The sequence below is a fragment of the Alosa alosa genome, chromosome 5, assembly GCF_017589495.1.
Source record: "Alosa alosa isolate M-15738 ecotype Scorff River chromosome 5, AALO_Geno_1.1, whole genome shotgun sequence".
NCBI lineage: Eukaryota > Metazoa > Chordata > Actinopteri > Clupeiformes > Clupeidae > Alosa > Alosa alosa.
The window spans coordinates 21,915,772-21,936,552 of record NC_063193.1 but is presented as its reverse complement, the minus strand read 5'-3'; the positions used below and the strand labels follow the sequence as shown (position 1 = coordinate 21,936,552).

The 20,781-nt window shown below is 43.5% G+C and overlaps 2 protein-coding genes and 1 long non-coding RNA gene across 3 annotated transcripts in view; 1 reads left to right on the top strand and 2 right to left on the bottom strand.

Annotated features, from left to right (window-relative positions):
- Positions 1–8,244, top strand: part of LOC125294625 (AP-4 complex accessory subunit RUSC2-like) — a 28,858-nt gene extending 20,614 nt beyond the window's left edge. The window contains 6 exon segments of the mRNA XM_048243508.1: positions 319–493; positions 859–964; positions 2,573–2,619; positions 2,922–4,077; positions 4,256–4,432; positions 4,786–8,244. Of these exon segments, the coding sequence (XP_048099465.1) occupies positions 319–493; positions 859–964; positions 2,573–2,619; positions 2,922–4,077; positions 4,256–4,432; positions 4,786–4,993 (1,869 nt within the window). The 3' untranslated portion in view covers positions 4,994–8,244.
- Positions 8,245–13,373: 5,129 nt separating this feature from the next.
- Positions 13,374–16,075, bottom strand: LOC125294900 (C-C motif chemokine 19-like). Its single transcript, XM_048243953.1, has 4 exons — positions 15,802–16,075; positions 14,504–14,627; positions 14,282–14,393; positions 13,374–13,883 (listed from the first exon to the last, which is right to left on the bottom strand). The coding sequence occupies exons 1-4, from the start codon at positions 15,866–15,868 to the stop codon at positions 13,857–13,859; spliced, it is 330 nt and encodes a 109-aa protein (XP_048099910.1). The 5' UTR covers positions 15,869–16,075; the 3' UTR covers positions 13,374–13,856.
- Positions 16,076–16,842: 767 nt separating this feature from the next.
- On the bottom strand, positions 16,843–18,255 carry LOC125295336. Its single transcript, XR_007193652.1, has 4 exons — positions 18,065–18,255; positions 17,562–17,673; positions 17,301–17,390; positions 16,843–17,091 (listed from the first exon to the last, which is right to left on the bottom strand). It is a non-coding gene; the product is annotated as an uncharacterized LOC125295336 (long non-coding RNA).
- Positions 18,256–20,781: the final 2,526 nt, after the last annotated feature.

Below are 20,781 nucleotides of genomic sequence, written 5' to 3'. Positions count from 1 at the left end.
AATAGTATATTGTGGTGTCTGTACATGTTCTGATAAGCTCTGATTTCGACTAAGAAGCTTTCCATTATCATGTAACTATTCTTTTGGCGCTGCTCCTTAAATGGCACCTCTACAGTTGAAAAAGTCAACTCCCCTTCAGCACTTAAGTATTTGTACTTTGTTACTTCCCATCTCTGCATTCAACCATGCTCCTTTGGCCTTGATTTGATTTGTCAGGCAATTTGTAAGCGTTTGCTGCAAACAATATGCCCCATAAGAACCCTGTGATGGATAAGAGTCCATTCTTTGCCTCTCTCACCTCCTCTCACACCTTGACAGGCCAAGTTGGGGAACAGCTCCGTCAGCCCCAACGTGGGACACCTGATTCTGAAGTACCTGTGTCCGGCCATCCGAGAAATACTCCAGGACGGCCTGAGGTCCTATGTGCTGGACCTGATCATCGGCCAGCGTCGGAACCAGCCCTGGAGTGTGGTGGAAGCCTCGACCCAGCTGGGTGAGTGACAATGATTACAATCACCATGGAAATACTCATACGATACTACTCAGGTACACAGGTGTTCTACAGTGCTAGCTTTATATTATATACAGCGCTGGGTTACAGGGTAGGACCCATGGGTGCCTTACACTCAATGCCCTGAACATTTCCCCAGAAGGATTCTCCCCCTTAGCTGCCATAGTTTTCATTGTTAATATATTGGTTTGAGTTTTTTTATAGGTGATATAGTGATTTTGATCACTCATACTGATTATGATTACAGTACTGTCCTGTTGGATGGATATTGTGCTTTAAAAAGCTCTACAGCCTGTTGACTGGACAGTCCATCTGATAGATGTTTTCTGTGTGTTTTGCGTTCTCAGGGCCGTCTACACGAGTGCTGCACAGCCTCGTCACCAAAGTCAGCCAGTACTCGGAGCTCACCAGTCACAGCATGAGGCTCAACGCATTCATCTTCGGCCTTCTGAAGTACGCTGTCATCTCTCTGTCTCAGTCCGTCAGGCTGTCAGTCAGTCAGTCTGTCTGTCTCTTTTTTCTTTCTCCTCTGTTTCACTATTCCTGTCTCAAATTCACACACTCGCAGACACACACACATAGCCTGACGAGCCAGACTCACATCAAGATGTAGGGTCTAGAAACTTACCATTGGCACTCCACCAGTGGAGCTAGTTGGCTAGTTGATCAAACGTTTGCCAATTTAAAAAAACTTGAGTCGCGACCGAAAGACCACTGTTCGCCAGTAGCAGCATCCATCTTCTTTGTTTTCAAGTAGCAGGAAATTCACGCGGAACCGTGATTGGCCTGATAGAAGTTTCATTTTTTTTTCAACAGAGAGTTGCTAGACTACCCTGGCTACAAATTACATTTGCTGCTGCTAGGGTGCGTCTAGATTTCTAGGCTAACACACACACACACACACACACACAATATCAAAGGTTTCAGATTTCAGATATTCTAAGAGATTCATAGCAGATGAACTGCAAACACGTTGTAGACATTTCTCAGCAAGAGGGATCCGATGAGAGGCACGTCCAGCACAGTAGCGGGTTAAATAACCTTCACTAGTCCCCTTTGAGAACTGCTCATGAATAATTGAGCACTTTGAAACCGTGATATTGCGGAGAGGCCTCTCTCAACTGCAGACACAGAAGCCGCTCATTCGCGATAGTTAGTTCTGCTGGACTGATCGAGGAACAGAGGCATGCATATCCGCATCATGCAGTATTAGCCAGCCTTTGGAAAGAGATGGGGGATGCAGTCCAGAGGGCCTTTTAGCATACTCTGTCTGTGTGTGTGTGTGTGTGTGTGTGTGTGTGTGTGTGTGGGCGTATGGGCATGTGTGAGTAGCATGAGAATTAACCTTGCACCAAATGTTTAAAAAATAACTTTTCTATCAACTCTACTCTTGCTGGCTATGTAATATTTAACAATGGTTACGATGGATGGAACACCTCATGCATTTGGGTGATATGTCATGCAAAAGGAATTCCTTACTAATCGTCAAATGATTGTGAGCTAAGGCTAACCCTCAAGAATGAGTGTTTTTCATGCTCTTCAAAATGTCTCAAGCTCAGAGAAGGTTCGGTCTCTCTCTCTCTCTCTCTCTATCTCTCTCGCTTCAATTCAATTCAATTCAAGGTAGCTTTATTGGCATGACAAATATTTCTTTGCATTGGCAAAGCAGGACATCAAACAATACAATACAGAACATACAATAGATAAGACATTTCTACATATAAACTGGTGTGTATGTGTGTGTGTGTGTTTGTGTGTGTGTCCCATGTGCTCTCTCTCTCTCTCTCTCTCTCTCTCTCTCTCTCTCTCTGTCTCTCTTGCTTTCTATCTCTCTCCTGTCTGATCTTGCCCACACCGCAGAAATATACTTGTCTTTGATCAGAAGTTTGAATGCTTTTAAAGCAGAGGAAAGATATCCCTCAGGACAAATAAAGTAACTTAACTGAACCTAAAGTGCTGAATGTGGAATCTTTGTGCTCGGTGATGTAGGTGCACCATATTCTTGAGCGACATTTCCATGTTATTACTGTACTTTAAATACATTTTTTATTTGAATTTCAGCTTGCGATCTCTGGAGTTCTGGTTCAATCATATCTATACACATGAAGGTATGTACACAGAAGAGAAACAGAGTTATGTTTTGAGATAAATTCCTATAGGAGAACCATGTGATTGTGTCCTATGATGATAGGTGATAGTGTGTTCAAGGTTAATGCTAAGGGGTGTGTCGATGGGTGTATGGATATGCAAAGTTTGGTCAGTGTGAGCTTATGAAGTAGTTGTATGTCACTATTGTTATTACCAGAGTAAACAAAACCAATAAATATATTAAATAAAGAGAGAAATTTATTCCTAGTATGTTTCCATATTTTTTCTCTAATTTCTAATCTTTCCTTTTGTTCTGTCATAGATGTTGTGGCAGCCCACTATCACCCGTGGGGTTTCCTGACCCTGTCGCAGGGGGCGTGCCAGTCCCTGTTTGAGGAGCTGCTGCTCCTCCTGCAGCCACTGTCGCTGCTGCCCTTTGACCTGGACCTCCTGTTTGAGCCGCACCTCCTGCAGAAGGGCCAGGAGCACCTCCGCCGCAAAGAGCAGCTGTGTTCCGCTGGACAGGGCCTCGACCAGTCGGCCCGCTCCACCTTCCAGCTAATGCGGGGCAGAAGTGTGCCAGGGGCTGAGCCAATCAGCGAGGAGGAGGCAGGGACGGGGACAGGCCACCTGAGGGAGAGCGCGTCACTCAGCCAGGAAGGGCTGTGGCCGAGAGTGAGGAGCGGAGCGGCCAAGAGGTGCTCGTCAGAGCCGCGGCGCCTGGGGTCAGGCAGCGAGGAACCAAGAGCAGCTAAGCCGGCGGCAGCGGCTAACGATGACATGGATCTGTGGAGGCGCGGAGAGGCTGGCCGGAGAGGGTCGTCGAGAGCCGGGGAGAGGATGAAGGGAGTCGGGGGAGAGTGGCCGGACGCGGAGCCCTCCTCGCAGGCGTCGGTGGCCGCAGGGGCCGGGGCAGTGGACGGGGCCAGGCAGAGGAGCAGGCAGGCCGGCTGGTGGTACCAGCTCATGCAGAGCTCGCAGGTCTACATCGACAACTCGGCCGAGGGCTCCAAGTTTGTCAAGTGGGAGAAGAGGAAGAAGTCGTCGGGCAGCGGGGACGGCCGCCGACAGAGCCACCCGCCGGCCCGCGAGGGGGTCGTGGAGGGGGCCGAGGCCAGCCAGCCAGCCCTGGAGGAAGAGGGGGAGCGGAGACAGAGCACCAGGACCAGCGGCAGCGGCAGCAATGCTAGCAGCCACAGCAGCCAGTCCACGGAGTCCAAGAGAGTCACCAAAGGCAGGTCCACGTGGATGGGCAGTCCGCCAGAGTCGGTGCTGACCGAGCTGAAGAAGAGCCAGGACGAGGAGCCAGAGGGACAGGAGGCCCCGGCTGTGGCAGCGGCCACTGCAAGAGGCTCCCCAGTGGGAGCTGCGGAGGAGAGTCCAGCCCAGGGGATGCGCTGGGGGAGGCTGTTTGGAGCCAGCACTAGCACCAAGGCTGAGAGGGCCGAGCAGAAATCTGCCAGGTGCCCCAAGAACAGGTGCGTACGGTCAGCGCAACAGCTCAACATTCTCCAGCATCCAATTACCAACCAACCAAATTACCAAACAACCAATGATTTAACCATTATTGTTAGTTACAAAATTTCATTGGTGTTTTAGCAATTATTCCATCACTAAAGTGTCTGTAATTCACAATTTATTCTTTTTTTCACCAAGACCCAGACCATCAGGTTGGCTCAGTTTAGACAGGTCAGTCCTGGGTCTGGTGGCCCAGACGGTTGGTGCAGCAAGACGGACAGATATTCCAGCAGATCTGACCTCTGCGTCTCACAGTGAAGGACGCTCTGCAGAGCAACAAGCACAAGCTCCATCTGTGGAACAGAAAGCTCCATGGTAACAAGCAAAAATCCAACCCACTCAGAGTTTCTCCTTAATATATCTGTGGCGCTTTTTCTCCGAGCGTCAACACTCCCTCTCAGCCTCTCCCCTTCTCTTGTACGCTTCTGTCTTTATTGTCTTGTTCTCTCTTCTTTTTTCTCTTTGCTTATTTCCTTCCCTTCCTTCCATTTCCTTTTCTTTCGCTCCCTTCTACCCTAATAACATTCTGTATTATATTAAATACTATGAAATGTGTGTTATTAATATTATTATTATAATATTATTATTATTATTATTACATTTGTTTTTTTTCTTTCATTCTCTTTTTTTTTTCTAATTCTCTCCTCCTCTCTCTCTTTTACTCTCAGTGAGGTGCGGGCTCTCTGCCATCATGTGGCGTCTGACCCTGGCCACCTGAGCTTCCACAAGGGGGACGTGCTGCAGGTGCTGAGCCGTGCTGACCAGGACTGGCTGCTGTGCTCCCTGGGGGACATCCGGGGCCTGGTGCCCATCATCTACGTCACCCTCAATGACCAGAGCCAGAGCCAGGGTCAGGGCCCACAGCTGTCTCACTGAGGGCCGGGCACCAGGGGCCCAAGGGTCATGGGTGTTTATGGCTGAGGGCTGATGCGGAGGTGGACCATGGAAGGGAAAGGATGGGATGTTCATATACACACACACACACACACACACACACACACACACACACACACACACACACACACACACATATACACACACACATATGAACACACTGGAGTGTAACAGAGCTGAAGAAGAATTGGAGTCCACTATGACTAAAGCACCATTGCTGTTATGGAAAAAATATTCGCATGTACTAGCACAGGCATATGCACAGGCATGTGCACAGTCAAACACACACACACACACACACACACACACTCAAACACCTCAAACACACAAATGCATACACATTAATACACACAGTATTGAATTGTGTGCAACATACCCTGACCGGAGCAGAAGTATTGTCCTGTGCAGAGAGCCTAAGGACATTTCACAGAGGTCATCTCCATCAGCATCATGCTTTGTCATGCTTTTGTTTAAAAAAAAAGAAGGTCCCTTGCTTTGCCACTTCCCTGGTGTGAAACCGTCTGAAACCTGACAACAATCAATTCATCAACTACCAGGACTTACTGAAGTCGTGCAGGACATCGAGGGTACAGTTCATAGCAAAGCATCCACCATCAGGTGTAAAATGGAGACTTTTGATTGACTGTGTGTATAGATTGACTGAAGCCCTGTTTGGGAAGAAAGAAAGCCTTTAATTTATTATGGACTGCATTATCGATCGAACATTATTCTAAAAAAAATGTAGATGCATAACATTTTGTGACTGTCAAAGTGTCCGTGCATTGATGTCTCTCAGAGGATTTAGCCACATCACTGGGGTTCCCTCCATGCATGCCAAAGCAATGAAGGGATTAACAGTTCAGTCAAGCTGGGATAAAAAGAAAACTACTATTGATGAATTATGTTGACACTAGTCAGTTGAGCTATTTGAAGGTACTAGGTTTGGTCTGGTGACTCGAGTAAATCAATTATGAGGAGCCAGACCATGGAGAAGGACACATCCACACACACAGACATTTCGCCCGCCATTTTATCGTACAACAAAACCAAGGTAGCAAACAGATCATACCTCCTCTGCCTTAAGACGACCGGACTCCCCTTCCTTACTCATCCGTGGTCCCCATGGCAACATTTCCTTTCGGCAGATTGGAGGAGAGCCCTCATTGGACAGATGGATACAAGCCCCTCCCCTCTGACCCACTGCCACCTCATCATTGGGTGCTTGCGTATCCAATTTTTTATGCATGTGATCCTACGCCAATATTGTTTCTCTGATGCTTGTACCTGTCTTGCACCCTTTGTGCACTCCTCAAACTCAATGGCACCACAGCTGGGAGAACGTAGAGATGGAAGTGATTCTGTCACTAATAACAGAACTACTAAAACAAAGCAGCTTTGCTAGTGTAGAAAGCAGTATTAGCTTGTTTCAGTGGATAGGACGGTTTTGTTGTTTTAGTATTTATTTGGCGAGTTGGTCAGTAGCAAGCTGTGCGTGGATGCCCAGTTTGAGGCAGTGGCCCTGTCCTCTATACCTCTCGGTTGTGATGGAAGCCAACAGCTCTTTGATCGTCAGCGTGCCCTTGCCAATGTCTAGCACACTTTCTATTGGCAACATATTTCATACAGAATAATGTTATTCCATTATTAGTTATGGTATGCATTATCATCACAGTGGTATACAGTATAGCCCATGTATCGAAATATCATGCTTGTGACAAAGGGTCTGAACCAATGACTGGATGTTTTACAGTCATTGTTCTGTAACAGAATCTGTACAGTATATGGACCCAGTTGGTGGCTAAAGATATGAATGAATGAATATTGAGAGATTATTAGATATTTATTTTTTTTGTAGTTTGTTTGTTTGTTTGTCCCCCCCCCCTTTTATGTTGTCGCCACACCCCAAGAATGAACAGATAGAGAAAGGTAAATAATATATGAATGGACAAGTGCCATATGAAGGATGTATGCCACATTTAAGTGGTGCTTTACTGGGCATTTATGATCCATGTTTAAATATGTACATTGACTTGATAGCATTGAGTGGCCTTAGATTTGGAATGTGTCTATTTCTCTATCACTAATCGTTTATTAATGGGGTGGAGCTTAGTTATTCTGTTGCTCTACCAGAGGCTAAGCTAATATAAGTACATATACTAATATATGTGACTATGTTTAACCACATTGAGTTGACAGTCATTTAATTTAATTGATTTTGTGTTGATGTACAGTTATATTATTTTTGTATCTTTTTAGTACGGACATAATTTAATTTGGATGTTTGTTGTGTTCCATGTATTTTATTTCTCCATGCGTTTTTAAAGTGAGAGCACCTCTATGAACATTGCTCATGTTATTGGTCATTTATAGCGAAATACTAACGACATCACCCAATGCGCGTGTGTATATCATGTGATTGTGCCCAAATCGGAAGTAGGAGTCTACCCGATGGTTGTCGCTGAATGGATATCTTCTCTGGTGCCGTCTCTCTCTCTCACTGGCTGAGTCGCACCTCGGCCTGCATCGGCTGAATCCTCACTGGAGCTGTATCCCTTTGTCTTCCAGGCACGCTTCGCTGTCCATCGTCATCTTGTAGGCTAACGTGTGTCACACACACACACACACACACACACACACACACACAGATAGTGTTGGTCAAATGTGGTAGTGGTCGTAGTAGAGAGGCAGAAGAGTGAAGAGAGAGAGAGAGGAAATGAGTGGGGGAGAGGCGGAGGGAGACGGAAGGACGGAGGAAGGGAATAAAAGAGTGACAGACTGGTTGAAGAAAGTGAATTCTTAGAGTGGAAGAGAGAAAGATGGAATTGAAAGATGCTTTGGCATCCTTTCGGATTGCCTTTTACAATGCAGATGTTCTACACTAATCATGATGCCAATGAAGCTTTTGAGATTTGATGTAAAAGAAAAGCACATTAGTGCCTTTTTTTCTTGAAACAAGAATAACATTGCATGTGGATTGGCCCACTTCACTGTAAAGTGAAGGATGTGTTTTTTAGGTCGAAGCTGGTAGCCCATAGAAAAGCTTAGAAGAAGAATGAGACAATTTCCTCCCTCTCTCCTGTTTTTTGCCTAATTAGTTTCTGTCACTCCTGCTTGTACATACCAGTACCTCCTGTTGCCCCTCTGTTCTGTCCCTGACCATGCTGTATGGTGTCTGATGGCATTGCCAACATAATATGGATATTAATAACAAAGTGCTCATGTGGACACAGTTACAGTGTGTGTTGTGTCTTTTTTTCTTCAAGCAGCTCACCTTCAGAATCATCATTAAGGATTTGTGTCATATCCAGTGTTTAGTATGCAATATCTGTGTGTGTAAAAACTATTTTATAGTGTGTAAACAGTTGTAAACAGGACCAAAGCATCAAATATCAAAAGAAGTTGTGATCAGTTAGTTGACTATTTAAAAAAAAAATAGAATCCAATGAAATTTAAAAATCCTGTACCAAAATGTTTCTTCCTCCAGATGGGGCTGTTGTTAAACCTAATCTGAAGTGTTGCCCCCTATGAGAGTGACTTCACTTTGCTGAAGAGATCATTCATTGTAGTTATTCAATCAATTCAAGTTCAATTATTAAGCTCTATTAGACCTCAAGCATTGGCAAAGTCAACTACTGTTTGCCAATCTGTTTTTAAAAAGGCCTACTCACTGTTTACATAAAGAGTGCATGTTTTCCTTCTCTCCTGTTCCTAGTCAATCAGGCTTTCTTCTATCTAATTTCAGGTATGCAATTTTTGTCAAACTAAACGGGGACAATGTGATCCCTTGTAATATAGCTGACATATGTAAGTCACTTTGGTCAAGAAGTGTCTGCTTAATGTAATGTAGCCTAATGTAAACAAAATTGTGTCCTGTGGCTGCAACAAACATCACGAGACAGCTAACTCGGCATTTTTAATTGTTTTATTTTATGGGATCGTATCACTCGTAGCAGAACAGGCTGTGATTGGGTCCAGAGCTATAAAGCCTTTTGAAAGGTGTTCACACACAACTTGATGAAAGCTGTAAAACAGAGCTGTGAACAAAAAAAAACAAAAAGAAGACTGTTCTAGGGACACCCTCTCTGGACTTTGTGTAGGGCCCCCATATAAAGCTCTCTCAGTCTTGCTGCTCCAGGCGAGGCCTTGGAAATTCATGTGCCGCTTTCCCACACCTCCAGAATGGATGAGACCCAAAGGGTCGGCCTTCCACTCACGCCTCTCTGCATGATCCAAGCAGCCCCTTGTGCTCCATTAAACTCAAGTTCAGGCCGTGACAGGCACATTCAGAGCAGTCAGAGACACTACAGGGAAATATAATAACTAGAAGCTATTACAATTAGAATTGCCTTTACCTTTGGCAAAATAGGTCACCATTTAGTGTCAAGGTGTTTTTCAGATAATTACACTCCCACTGTTGTTGATCCACCCTTTTTTTCTATGAACAAATTTTATTATGTGACAGCATTTTAAGGAAGAGGGAATCATTCCTTATAATCTGTGGAAAGGTACCACACATGGCAAATGTGGTAAGATATATGTGTTAAAATATGATTGTCTGCTATCCAAGTGGATTCCATTCATGTCCAGCATTAGGGTGATTTAGAGAAAACGTGAATAGGACCACATTCAGATGCATTACACCTTAATTGGTGCCTTTATAATGTGAGTGCTAAACAAAATCATGAGTGTTACCATAGCTTGTTGTGAGAAGCACTTTCTTTCAAAAAGGTGGTTGTGGGGTAAGATGTGCCAACCAGGGATCTAGTGGAGGCTAAACTCAAGTAAACACAGTTTATCCACCTAGGAAATTTTAGAAAGAGTTTATCCACATCTTACTGTTTATCCACCTCTCAAAAGAGTTATTTCACCAATTGCAACTTTTAACATTCAAAAATCACACTGTATTATCCACATTCACAATATGTACACTCTAGGAACCATTTAATACCACTGATATTGTTATAAACATTGGACTATAACCTCCACCATCAACAAACATGTTCTGAATGCCTTTTTTAAAATCCGATACCGCATGGCGCAGTCCACCTTACCATGATCACAGAAATCATAGTTTACCCACCTCTTATTTTACCACTACACCCCTGGTGCCAACGGGTCTGGGGTAAGTTGAGCTAGCAAACTGGACACAAAACAAGACAAACGATCGCTGGCAAAGTCCACAGAGTTGCTGACCTGCAGACTGTCCTGGGCTTCAGTGCTCTCCAGGCTGCCAGGCTAATCCTCCAGGTTGGTCTGTTATAAAGACACAGCTGTGTGCCATCATCATTGCCCTTGGATCAGATGCAACCAATTGAACTAAGTGAACATGGAATTTTCTTTTTTAAAATGTCTTTTAAATATTTAATTAATTATTTGTTAATCTTGTTAGTTGTCTATCTTGTAGGCCTACATGTTGGCACTGAGTTGCTCTTAATGTCCATTTACATGTGTATAGTGACAATAAAAGGCATTCTATTCTATTCTGTCATGGCTACGCTGGCGATTACACCGCTCCGTCCGGCATCTTTTATCTTGTGTGTCACTTGTTATTTTGTAAAAAAAATTGTCTTTGTCTTGGTGTCAAGGGTACGCTGGCAACTGCGCTGCTCTGTCCGCATCTTTTGTCTTATGTGTCAATGTCTTATGTGTGGAGCGCTTTGGGCTGCACTCTGTGCATGTTAAATGCGCTATACAAATAAAACTGACTTGATTTGACTACTTGTATTGCATCTGTTAGATTGTTAGAAGTTTGCCTTGATTCTATATGGTTCCTTAGTGATACTAAGAGCTAAAGAGACTAGGCAAATTAATTTGACTTATTTAAGTGAATTAAATGGGCGAATTTAAAGGTAAACAGGCGACAAAATTTTTATAGGCCTAAACCTGTCTTGGCAAATTTTCAGTTGAATATATTTGGGAAATTCTCAGTGAAAAGTGGGTGTTTGTTACTGTTTGTTGAAATTAAATTACTATACTAAAGAAAATAAAAATGTTTTACCTTAAATCTTACCCCACACTTAGGCTCATCTTACCCCACATATGGGGTAAGTTGTGCCACGAGACCAACTTTTTTGCAGAGAGCATATCTCTTTACCCTTATAAGTTATCAAAGAGTTGTTGGTGTGAAGATGGCAGAAAACCTGTTTGACACATTATAATAATGATGAATGTAAAAAATGGCTCATCTTACCCTGCTCTCCCCTACAAGTGATTTGAATAGTGAAACAAGGTAAGGAACATGCAACTTCCTCATTCAGATCCAGACTAAAGAGGGGGTTTTGGAAGTGGCCTTGTCACCAGTATTTTTATCTTTATTTACAGTACAAACATTGGCGAAACATTCCCCAGTTCCTCACTTGCTTTTGGTTTGTGTGTTCGGGCATTTGTATCTTGCCTCTCTTGCTCTCTCTCTCTCTCTCTCTCTCTCTTTCTCTCTCTCTCTCTGTGTGTGTGTGTGTATGTGTGTGTGTGTGTGTGTGTGTGTGTGTGTGTGTGTGTGTGTGTGTGTGTGTGTGTGTGTGTGTGTGTGTGTGTGTGTGTGGCTGTTTCTCTCTTCCTTCTTCAGTCTCTCACAGTACACAGTAAACACAGCCCATAGTGGCAGGTCATAGCCATGTTCACACCTTCGATTCTTATTGACAACATGGATTTGGCCTGTGTGTGTGTGTGTGTGTGTGTGTGTGTGTGTGTGTGTGTGTCCCTGGGGAGTGGCTTTACTTGTATTGAGTGAATATTTGTGTCTACGTCAAGGTTTGAGTACTATGATGTTTCCCCAAGTGGGTGTATAATGCCAGGTAAGAAAAGCCTAGTGCATTTCCCACACCTAGTCTGAAGATATAAGACTACTTGTAATTCAATGTTTTGCCAATGATATATTTGTTACTGAGCATAATTGGACATTATGCCTGGCCATTTTATTCAAATTTTCAAAAAGGAGATAACCCTGTGCATCTGTGTGCTCTCTGTCTCTGTGTGTGTATGTGTGTGTGTGTGTGTGTGTGTGTGTGTGTGTGTGTGTGTGTGTGTGTGTGTGTGTGTGTGTGTGTGTGTGTGTGTGTGTGTGTGTGTGTTTGTTTCTCTTCCTTCTTCAGTCTCTCACAGTACACAGTAAACACAGCCCATAGTGGCAGGTCATAGCCATGTTCACACCTTCGATTCTTATTGACAACATGGATTTGGCCTGTGTGTGTGTGTGTGTGTGTGTGTGTGTGTGTGTGTGTGTGTGTGTGTGTGTGTGTGTGTGTGTGTGTGTCCCTGGGGGTGGCTTTTACTTGTATTGAGTGAATATTTGTGTCTCGTCAAGGTTTGAGTACTATGATGTTTCCCCAAGTGGGTGTATAATGCCAGGTAAGAAAAGCCTAGTGCATTTCCCACACCTAGTCTGAAGATATAAGACTACTTGTAATTCAATGTTTTGCCAATGATATATTTGTTACTGAGCATAATTGGACATTATGCCTGGCCATTTTATTCAAATTTTCAAAAGGAGATAACCCCTGTGCATCTGTGTGCTCTCTCTCTCTCTCTCTCTCTCTCTGTATGTGTGTGTGTGTGTGTGTGTGTGTGTGTGTGTGTGTGTGTGTGTGTGTGTGTGTGTGTGTGTGTGTGTGTGTGTGTGTGTGTGTGTGTGTGTGTGTGTGTGTGGCTGTTTCTCTCTTCCTTCTTCAGTCTCTCACAGTACACAGTAAACACAGCCCATAGTGGCAGGTCATAGCCATGTGTGCATGTGTGGGGAGTTCCAAAAGATTTTCTTGTACATCTACCTTTTTGTGTGTGTGCCAACACCTGTGTCAGACTGGATTTACTGTCAGGAACGCATAGAAATGCATAATTGCAAGTCAGGGCCAGCTTGTCAGTCTGAAGATATAAGACTACTTGTAATTCAGAAATTTTCCCAGTATGTATATTTGTTACTGAAATTGGAAGTTCACACCTTCCATTTTATTCTTATTTTCAAAACATGGAGATAACCCTGTGCATTGTGTGTGTGTGTGTGTGTGTGTGTGTGTGTGTGTGTGTGTGTGTGTGTGTGTGTGTGTGTGTGTGTGTGTGTGTGTGTGTGTGGTCATGCGTGTCCGTGGGGAGTGGCTTTACTTGTATTGAGTGAATATTTGTGTCTACATCAAGGTTTGAGTACTATGATGTTTCCCCAAGTGGGTGTATAATGCCAGGTAAGAAAAGCCTAGTGCATTTCCCACACCTAGTCTGAAGATATAAGACTACTTGTAATTCAATGTTTTGCCAATGATATATTTGTTACTGAGCATAATTGGACATTATGCCTGGCCATTTTATTCAAATTTTCAAAAGGAGATAACCCCTGTGTATCTGTGTGCTGGTTTGTCCCTGAAGAAAGACAACATTTTTGCATTTGATAGTTCTGATTTATTTTTCACATAGCTTAGTAAATGAAAATAGTTTAGCTTTATCTATAGACAGGATTCTTCATTGTGTTACCTCAGTGACACTGATGTCCTGAAAACTTGACAAAATACATCACATAAAAAATACATTCATTTATCTTTATTGAATCTATCTTGAAGCACACAGTGAAAAGTTTCCTCCTCAATTTACCCAAACTACTGGCTTTAAAAACACAATTCATTTCTCCGGATGAAAATACTGCTGCAGAAAAAAACAACCCCTTTCAACAAATACAATATATCATCAGGTTAATCAGCACACTTCACTCTTGACAGTGTATGAAACCAGATAAAAAAAGAGACTCAAGACAGAAAGGCTTGGAAAGTGAGATAAACCCTCAGAAGATTACTTGTCATGATCACTATCAAATGTTTTTTTCCCAAGTGATGCAAGGAGATGGAGATCGAGCTGATTATCTCCTCTAATTCCTTCCTTTGCACTCGTCGCCCTGTGAAACCAAAGACATGAAACCAAAAAGAGTAAAAATATGTAACCCAACAGGAGCACATAGTTGAAGCATGACTTCACATCTCACGGCTCATCAACATTATCACTGAACCTTCTATGTCGACACTATGGGCCAGGTTCTTGTAAATGGATTGAGACAGTCCTATGCTAAAAAAAACCTTAATGAAAATGTCTATTGGAAAAAGTTTTTAACCAAGGACTAGCCTTAGTCCATATACAGGAAAGCAACCATAAAAATGCTAAATCAATATAGGTCTTATTCTGAGACTGCCCACCTCAAAATACTAATATTGCTATGAGACTTTTGTCATCTATTGGGTGCTTTATTTGTGTGGGCTATGCATTCCCCAGATGATTTTCTGGATGCACATCATTTACCATGAAATTGTTTTCTCGGCATTTCACCCTGGCATCCAATTTGGCCATCCTCCTTCTCACCCAGTGAGCATCAGGGGGGGCACAAAGCTGACGCCCCTTCTCAGTGATGAACCTGTGACATATCACAAGAAGAAGTTACACTTGTTACACCTGTCTGAGCCTAGAATAGAAAGTGTGTGTTTTCCACTGAATTCATTTAAAGATCTCAAAAAAGACACTCACACAACAGCGTTAATATTGCAGCCCTGGTCTTTGTTCTGGGTCCAGTAACTGGCCAGAATCGTTACAGGGATCTTGTTCTTGCTGACCCTCAGGCAGCAGTCCACAGCCTGGTCCCCTCCACGCACTGCATGGGGGGGAAGCACAGAGAGGCTGAACAAGATGAGCACAGGCACAGAAACACGGTGATGGTGGTGATCGCCATATAACCGAGGCTCTTTTCCAGAACTATCTACAGGGACAGTCCCCTGGTGTCACTTGGGGTTAGGTGCCTTGCTCGAGGGCACAATGGTGGCAGTGTGGGATCAAACGCCCAACATTTAGTTGTTATTTTGGATGCCCAGATCCCTAACCACCACCACCATGATGATAATAATGATGATGATGATGATGATAATGATGATGATGATGAGGAGGAGGAGGAGGAGGATGATGGTGGTGGTTGTGGTGAACTGCATTGTTATGAAATGTTTGTTATACCAAAAGTTGTTTTCTCATGAGGCTGTTCCGAATCATATGACAGAGAGCTCCAGTAACATTGATGCTCAATTGCAATCTATTCACCTGTATCTAATTAGTTCACCACACCTGTAAACGAGCTATGAAAGAAGGAATGGCCTTTTCTCTGACTCACCACCCTCTCTCTCTCTCTCTCTCTCTCTCTGTCTCTCTCTCTTTCTCTTTCTTTCTCTTTTATCTAACAGGGGAGAGGTGCCAAACTTGTTTTGTGTACAGCGTAGTCGTATCGCCTGTGAAATCCCGTTTGGGAATACCCTTTTGCAATGGGGACAAGGGTCATTTCTCATGAATCTCCATCTCTGTTTCCATAAACTAGCTCCCTCGGGAGTCTTCATAAGTTAACATACAGATTATATAACTGTTTCTGTGAGTTTGGAGATTTATGAAACTACTGTCCCATACACAGAAATTCCTGAGTTTACATTTTACTGTGTCCATGATGTAGATAAAGACTCTATCCCCTGATCTGAACTCTTTACTTTAATGGTAATGGTCCATGAACATGGTACATAATGGTAATGAACAAAGTTTGTATATGAAGTTCCTCCATTGTATTAGACGTAAGCTAAGTGAGAGTACTAATGTGTAATAAAAAGTATTCATACATCACACATATTAAATGTAGAACATAAGATTTGATACTCAATGATATTAGTTTACCTCTCTGTGTGTCGTAACACAATCTGATTGAACAGCATCACACATGCATTTCCATCACCTGTTTCACATCAGCTGAAGCAAGCTATAGCCTACATGATGACAATAGACTGTGCTTGACTTACCCATATAGCAGAGAGAGAGGAAAACAACGGTCCAGCAGAGGAGCCTGACGTCTCCACTTGCAGCCATGGCTCACTTGGGGAGAGCGCTTGCAGATGCTGTTTACTGAGGAGGGTGCCTCTGCTGCTGCTGTTGCTGCTGCTCTTCTCCTGGGTTGTTTGCCTGTATCAGCCTCAGCACTGACCCATTTGACTGCTGTCCTGTTGGTCCACTCTAGTTATAATGCCCAGTTAAGTTTCATTATCACTCAGAAACAGTCCCTCCCTCTGGCTAGTAGTCTGGTGCTTGCATTCTCATTCACAATTGCACTAGGGATGAAGGGGATGTGTGTCCGACCAGAGAAAGTCAGAGAGAAAGTGGTTGTGGGAAGATAGTCAAAGTTTCATGGCCCCTTGTGCAGGATGTTTGAGTGTGTGAGAAACCACTGGGGAATAAGCTATTAACTTTCTTTATGACCATGTCTCATGGGTTGGAGAGCTTGTAATAGTAATAATAATGATGATGATCATAACTTGCACTTATAGAGCTCCTTCCTCAATCTCAAGGTCGCTTTCAAAAGGTTTACCACATGTTAACAAACAAACAAACAAACAAAACAAAACAAAACACACAGAAAACAGAAAACATGTACCGGAATGGGGTGGTGGTAGGGTTAGGGTTAGGGTTTCCTGAACATGATAAATCTCGATATGTTTTACTGGGTATTGGACTGTGATGTGGGTTACGGTCAACCACAACATGGTTGGCAGACAGAACAAAGATAGTTCTCCATTTTGCTTTCATGTTCATTGTTTGGAGTGTTTAAGCTTGGATTTCATATGAGTGTGTCCTTTCATATAGAGAACACATGTGGAAGTGCATCTTTCAGGGTCACTACCGAAAAGTGTTTTCAAAGGCTCAGTTTAAAGGTTTGCTTATTTGTTTGTTTGCTCTCTGTATTTCCTAATTGGGATTAAGAAGAATATTCAAAAGACAACTAGCTCATAAAATTACCTTTATTATATAAAAAAAAAAATCACATCACATAGGCTTTTTGGGGGCATTTGACATGAGACCAGAAAATTACAAATTAAAGTATACATAATGAAAATAAAAGAACATTTGAGAACATTTTAAAGCACCAAGTAACAAATAAAACTGCACTGGCTTCACACAGCTTTCGACTCTCACAAGGTTCCATCGTGCAGAGCATTCCTTGACAGCCGAGTGAACTGTCGTCATCATCAAGGTTCTACTGGGCCTCGCTCACCCCTTTTCTCTCCCTCTCCTCCCCTGATGCACTCACTGGGCACCTGTTAACCATCAAAGAGAAGGAAATAAACCCACTGTGGTTATGAAAAAGACTTCCATAAAAATGACATACGGGGGTTAGAAACAAAATGAACAGAAAAAGTAAATTGAATCACAGTGAGCAGGCCTTTTAAAAAGTCTGCATACAGTAAGTAGGGAAACGTCCAACACAGAGCAGGGTGTTGACAGAATTGCGTAAGAATGAACATACCTCTCTTATTCAGATTAGATGAGAATCCTCACCCATTCACTCTTCTCTGGAGGAGGGGCACACACATGCTTTCCTCTCTTGGTGGTGAACCTGCAGGAGAGATGGGACACTTTATCTATCATCTTGCACATGGGCAAAATCATGGCTGTGTGAATAAGTCATAGAATATGCAGTTTCAATTGGTCAGGTTATTGTTTTGCCCACATTAGAGGAAAACGTGAACTATTTTCTTTTCTCAATGTGTCAGAAATTGAGACTTACACGGTGGCCTTGAGGCTGCATCCAGCATCGGTCAGTTTGTATGAGTGTGCATATGCGCGAGGAAGGGGCTTATCCGTGATGGACAGGCAGCAATCTAAGGCTATTGCTGAGCCTAAAGTTGTACAAAGCATGACACAAAATGAAAGGACACAATGAATGGATGAAAGAATGAAAATTAAAGGATGTCACACTGGCATGTTATTTAACATGTATTAAGAACTGGACTGATTTCTCGGAAAGCAGCTGCTTTGTCGAACGTGCAGTACAAATCTCCAGAATTTGAACTTGGCTCACAATGCAACTGACCTCTGAATGAAAACTTCATCATAAACGCCCACCCACTCCCCATTTAGGAAAAGGCCAACCAGCTATTACAGTGCATTGATATTAAACACTGCAGCCAAGCCAAAAAATTAAACAAAGCAATCTCTAATGCCAGTTCAGCTAAATATTTCTTAGACAGCTTGCAAGGGTTGCTATTGTAGTTCTTTGTATAACTTTACCTGTGGTGCAGCTCCAGTACAGGCATGCAGCAAGAAAGAGAAGTGCGATGCGAGTCATCATTCTGTCTGGTGCAAGCTGTGAGGTGCTGTGCTGTGCTGTCTCTCTCGCTGCTGATGGGAGGATGCTCGCTCAGGAGAGGTGGCAAAAGGGAGAGTGATCTTCCTGCATCGGTGTAACAGTATTTATATACAGTAGCAGTGCACCTGCCTTTCAGTTTCGTTATTACTCTCCGCCATGCCAAGCCCTTGGCCCAGACGCCAGCCTTTAAGCTTTTTATCTGCCCACACGTTTTCTCCCTCGCCCTCTGCACCTCACCTGCCCATCTACTCAGCCTGAAGGGAATATCTGACACACAAAAGAAAAAAGACAGTACAATGATAGCATCTGTTTAAAAACTAAAACAATCTTGGAGAGATGGTGTGTGCAATGATGGCACAGGATGTACATAGGTCACATGGAACCGAGTATTTACATGACATTGGCTAGTATGTAACATGTCAAATGTGTTTGTGTATGTGTGTGTGTGTGTGTGTGTGTGTGTGTGTGTGTGTGTGTGTGTGTGTGATCATCATTGTGTGCATAATTCTGTGTGTGATGTTGTGGTCGGCTCGTTCCCAGACTGCAACAAAAGGACATGGACTGATAGGCTCAGGTTGAAACCAAAATGATAATTTATGAGGATACAGCAAAAATAGTAATACTACCAAACATATGGTGTCTGTGGGAAAATGAGTGTTGCCGTGCATGTATGTGTGTAAATGACGTGGGCGGTGGTAGCGCAGTGGTTAAGCAACTCAGCTAGCATGCAGTAGACTGAAGTTGTGGCTTCAAATCCCAGCTTCCACCGTATTGCCCTTGAGCAAGACACTTAACGCTTGTAATATCCCTTGTAATAGAATTGACATGATAAGTCACTTTGGATGAAAAGTGTCTGCTAAATAAAGAAATGAAATGAAACGAAAACGCAATGAGAGCAACAGTGTATTAGATGGACAAATAGAAGACAATGCAAGGAAGAGATGAAGAGAAATAAGGGGAGAGAGAGAGAACAGCATGAGGGAGGGAAAGAGGGAGAGAGAGAGAGAGAGAGAGAGAGAGAGAGAGAGAGAGAGAGGGGGAAATCAAAGTGGGCGCCTGCAAGAGAGAAGAAAAGTGCCTAACGGGACTGAGAAGAGAGCCCCTTACTCCACGCCCTACTCAAGTTGCACTCATTCATCTATTTAGCCTAACCTGGCCCTACCTGCCCATGCACAGCCAGGAGGAGGCCTGAGGGGGGCACGTGGGGTTATAACAGTTTGTGTGTGTGTAGAGGGTTGGAACATATACTGCACATACAAAAAAACGAGATACTGAGATGTATTTACATTGATCTCATCATTGGAAAAGTCACATAATCACAAAACATGCTCTGTGACCCTCTGCAGATGTCCCTGCAGCGCAGTGGTAGGCTATACTGATGAACAAACAGTGGACCTGGAAGGAAAGGTGGTAAGTGGAAACCACTTGGAAAAGGAGGAAGTAGGAGCCACAGGAATGGGCCACAGGCCTATATGAGCCAACTTGTTTCAGTGCAGAACTAGCAGTTTGGTTTTCTTGAGAAGAACAACTTTCTTTCTCTTCCTAATATTCTCACTGCTGAGAAATTATGTGTGCACACACGCAAGTGCATGTGTGTTTGTGTGTTGTTTCTGGGCCTGTGTATATGCGAATGGAGAATGTGTGTATGTGCCTGCATGTGTGCATGTGTGTGTGTGTGCCTGTGTGTGTGTGTGTCAAAGATATTACCACTAACATGTCAGTTATCAGTTGCAGTGCCGTCTATGGATAAAATGTCACGGAATTTGGTGTATTGGCCATTTCAAAGTTGTAGCTTCAGCAGTTCCTGGGCTATTGAAATGCATCGGTTGTAGCACCCTCTATGGACGAAAAATTTGGCATGCCTCCAAAGAATGTTTTAAAGCTCCTATGTGTCACACCAGAGACTTTCTAATGAGGAGACACAGCACTCAAAAAATCCTCCATAGAAATGCATGGGGTTAGTTTGTAACGCCAATATGGCCGTTGTCTACACATATCCCACCCCTTCCTCGGCAAAGTGTCGACATGTAAATACATTGAGCCAATCATGTGGTGTGATGTAAATACATTGAGCCAATCATATGGTGTGTTGTGAAGACATCTTGCCAATCATGTGTTGTGAACTCACCGCTGGAACAAGATTGGTGTCGTGAAGCCTTGCTCACACGCATTTCTGCTGAAGAGGATGCCCGATGAGTGCCCAAAAAGCGTTGCTATATGGCCGCCGAGTGGAGGGACTTGCCTAAAAAGACTTTGGTCATACTTCATGAATTTTGAACATTCTCATCCAGACCATGTCATGAGCCCTCTCACTCCACCGGGTTACCACCTTAATTGGTTTCCACTATCTTCCACTCTGCTCACCACTCTCTCTACTCAGCCTAACTAGCTCCACCTGTCCCTGCTCTGCTCTGCTCTAATTACTCTGCCAGCTGCGCTGCATTACCCACTAACCTCTCCCAGTATTTAAAGCCCTGTCTTTCAGCTCTCCTTTGTCAGATCGTCTGCAAAGCTCACACCCGGAACCTGTTTGCTCGCGCTTCTGGCTCACTCTTGTTTTGTGACCCTGGACCTGCCTGAATCTTGGATACTCTTCTGCCCCAGAGAACCAGACCTGCTTTCTGCCGTAACGACTCCT